General features: G+C 54.0%; 1 protein-coding gene across 1 annotated transcript; it reads left to right on the forward strand.

Annotated features, from left to right (window-relative positions):
* The first annotated feature begins 696 nt into the window (after positions 1-696).
* On the forward strand, positions 697-2,229 carry LOC127345655 (serpin-Z1). The gene is made up of 2 exons (XM_051372141.2): positions 697-1,222; positions 1,335-2,229. Exons 1-2 carry the CDS (start codon positions 818-820, stop codon positions 2,148-2,150), a joined length of 1,221 nt encoding a protein of 406 aa, XP_051228101.1. The 5' UTR covers positions 697-817; the 3' UTR covers positions 2,151-2,229.

Below are 2,229 nucleotides of genomic sequence, written 5' to 3' on the forward strand. Positions count from 1 at the left end.
TCCATTAGTTTCACCCATATTTTACCGCAAATGTACTAGTAATTCATCACAAAATACAATTTCCTGATGGTCTCAGGCATGATTCGTATTTGTTTCGCATGAGTTCTATTAGTTTCGCATAAATTTCATAAGGTTTCTAAAAATACCATTAGTTTCACATAATTTGCATTTCAAAGAAGTTTCGAGAAAATCCATCATTTTCCCAATTCTTTCACACTTCAATTATACCAAGATTCAAAACTTCACTGACTTCAAAATTGTTCTGGTTAATACTCACAAATATTTTAATGAAGTACCAAGCGTATGGTTCCCTTGGTATTTCACAAGGCTATGGGACTCCATGTAATTTCAATGAAATTTCACAACCCATTTTCTTTTCACTATAAATTCCTAACCAATTCATATGTTCACAAATCAAGCATATGCTTCCCGGAGGATATTCATCCAACTGGAACATGCAACGAAACATCACACCTAAATGTTAAATAACTGGAACCTGATACTGAAGGAACAAATCACAGTGTATGAATAATCAAAGTTGTGTAAAGCGGAGTCTCCAGCATACATCTAAAGTAGTGCATCAAAAGGATCTACGTCCATGCATCATGAATTCAAGATTCAGCATTCAGCTACACTAGAAAAGTTTTATGCCGAAGGAAACTCCCAAAAGGAAACAATACACCACGTCCTTTTGCCGACGTCGGTAAAAACAGGTTTTCGTACCCCTGCGTCGAACGCACGCACACCACGTCCTACAAAATCCATAACCGCCACAACGCCGCCGAACAGAGCCCCTCCCTAGTCCCGACGCCCGGCCATGGAGACGGAGATCGCGGAGGCCGGCAGGGGCGAGGTCGCCTTCGCCATGCGCGCCCTGCACCACCTCGCGCGCCTCGACGCGGGCGCCAGCAACCTCGCGATCTCCCCGCTCTCCATCCACGCAGCGACGGTGCTCCTCGGCGCGGGCGCCCGCGGCGCCACGCTCGACGAGATCGTCGCCTTCCTTGGCCCCCCCGGAGGCCGATCCCACGCGCTACTCGCGTCGCACGTCGCGCTCCGCGTGCTCGCCGACAGCGACGACACCGGCGATGGGGGGCCGAAGGTGCGGTTCGCCAACACCATCTGGGTGGACGACGCGGCGGCCCGCCTCAAGGAAGACTACGCCCGCGTCGTTGCTGAGCACTACCGCGCCCAAGCTTGCCAGGCCTCCTTCTCGACAATGGTGAGCCTCGCCGTGACGGCCGGACTGGTCTACTAGTTATCTTTCTCCCTGCATGCGTCTCCGATTTCTCATGATAGATTTGTTGATTGATTGGTATATTTTTCCTTTCCAGCCGGAGGAAACGAGGGGCGTGATCAACCAGTGGTTCGAGGCGGCGACGGCGGGCCTGATCAAGGACTTCCTGCCGCCCGGCTCCGTCAGCGCCGACACGCGGTGCATCCTCGCGAACGCGCTCTACTTCAAGGGCGTCTGGGAGAGAAAGTTCGACGCCCAGCTCACGCAGCCAAGAACCTTCCACCTGCCCGACTACACGGAAGTCCTTGTGCCCTTCATGTCGAGCCGCGAGAGCCAGTACATCGATTGCTGCACCGACTGGAAGGTCCTCAAACTCCGCTACGCGTGCGGCCGCGGCGGCGCTCGCGCTCGGCAGTTCGCCATGTACGTCTACCTGCCGAACCAGCGGCACGGCCTGCACAGCATGCTGCAGCAGCTGGCCTCCAACCCGGAGCTGCTCAAGGGCTCCATGGATCTCCGGCGCGCCGTCCCGGTGGGCGACTTCAGGGTGCCCAAGTTCACCATATCGTACAAGACGGAGGCCACGGGGCTGCTGCAGAGCCTCGGCCTGCGCCTGCCGTTTGACAAGGAAGCCGCCGACTTGTTTGAGATGCTGGAGCCGACCAAGACGGCGGACGAGAGGTTCTTTGTGTCCAACGTGTATCACCAGTCCTTGGTGGAAGTAAATGAAGAAGGGACCGTGGCGGCCGCGGTGACCACGTTCGGTTGTCAATTTGCTTCTTCTCCGTCCATGTTTTGTACGCCGGTACCGGTAGTAGACTTCGTCGCCGACCACCCCTTCATGTACTTGATCAAGGAGGAGCTCAGCGGCGTCGTGGTTTTCGCCGGCCAAGTTGTTAATCCTTCACTCTAAATTTCGATGCTCGCTCATGGCTCGTCTGAAGGCAAATCCAGTGGTTTTCCTACTTGTAGCCCTATATGTGTTCTGCAAT

Source organism: Lolium perenne, chromosome 3, assembly GCF_019359855.2.
Source record: "Lolium perenne isolate Kyuss_39 chromosome 3, Kyuss_2.0, whole genome shotgun sequence".
Classification (NCBI taxonomy): domain Eukaryota; kingdom Viridiplantae; phylum Streptophyta; class Magnoliopsida; order Poales; family Poaceae; genus Lolium; species Lolium perenne.

Coding starts and splice junctions, on each gene's coding strand:
- LOC127345655 (XM_051372141.2), top strand. CDS start 818: ATGGAGACGGAGATCGCGGAGGCCGGCAGGGGCGAGGTCGCCTTCGCC. Junction 1,223..1,334: donor AGGCCTCCTTCTCGACAATG/GTGAGCCTCGCC, acceptor TTTCCTTTCCAG/CCGGAGGAAACGAGGGGCGT.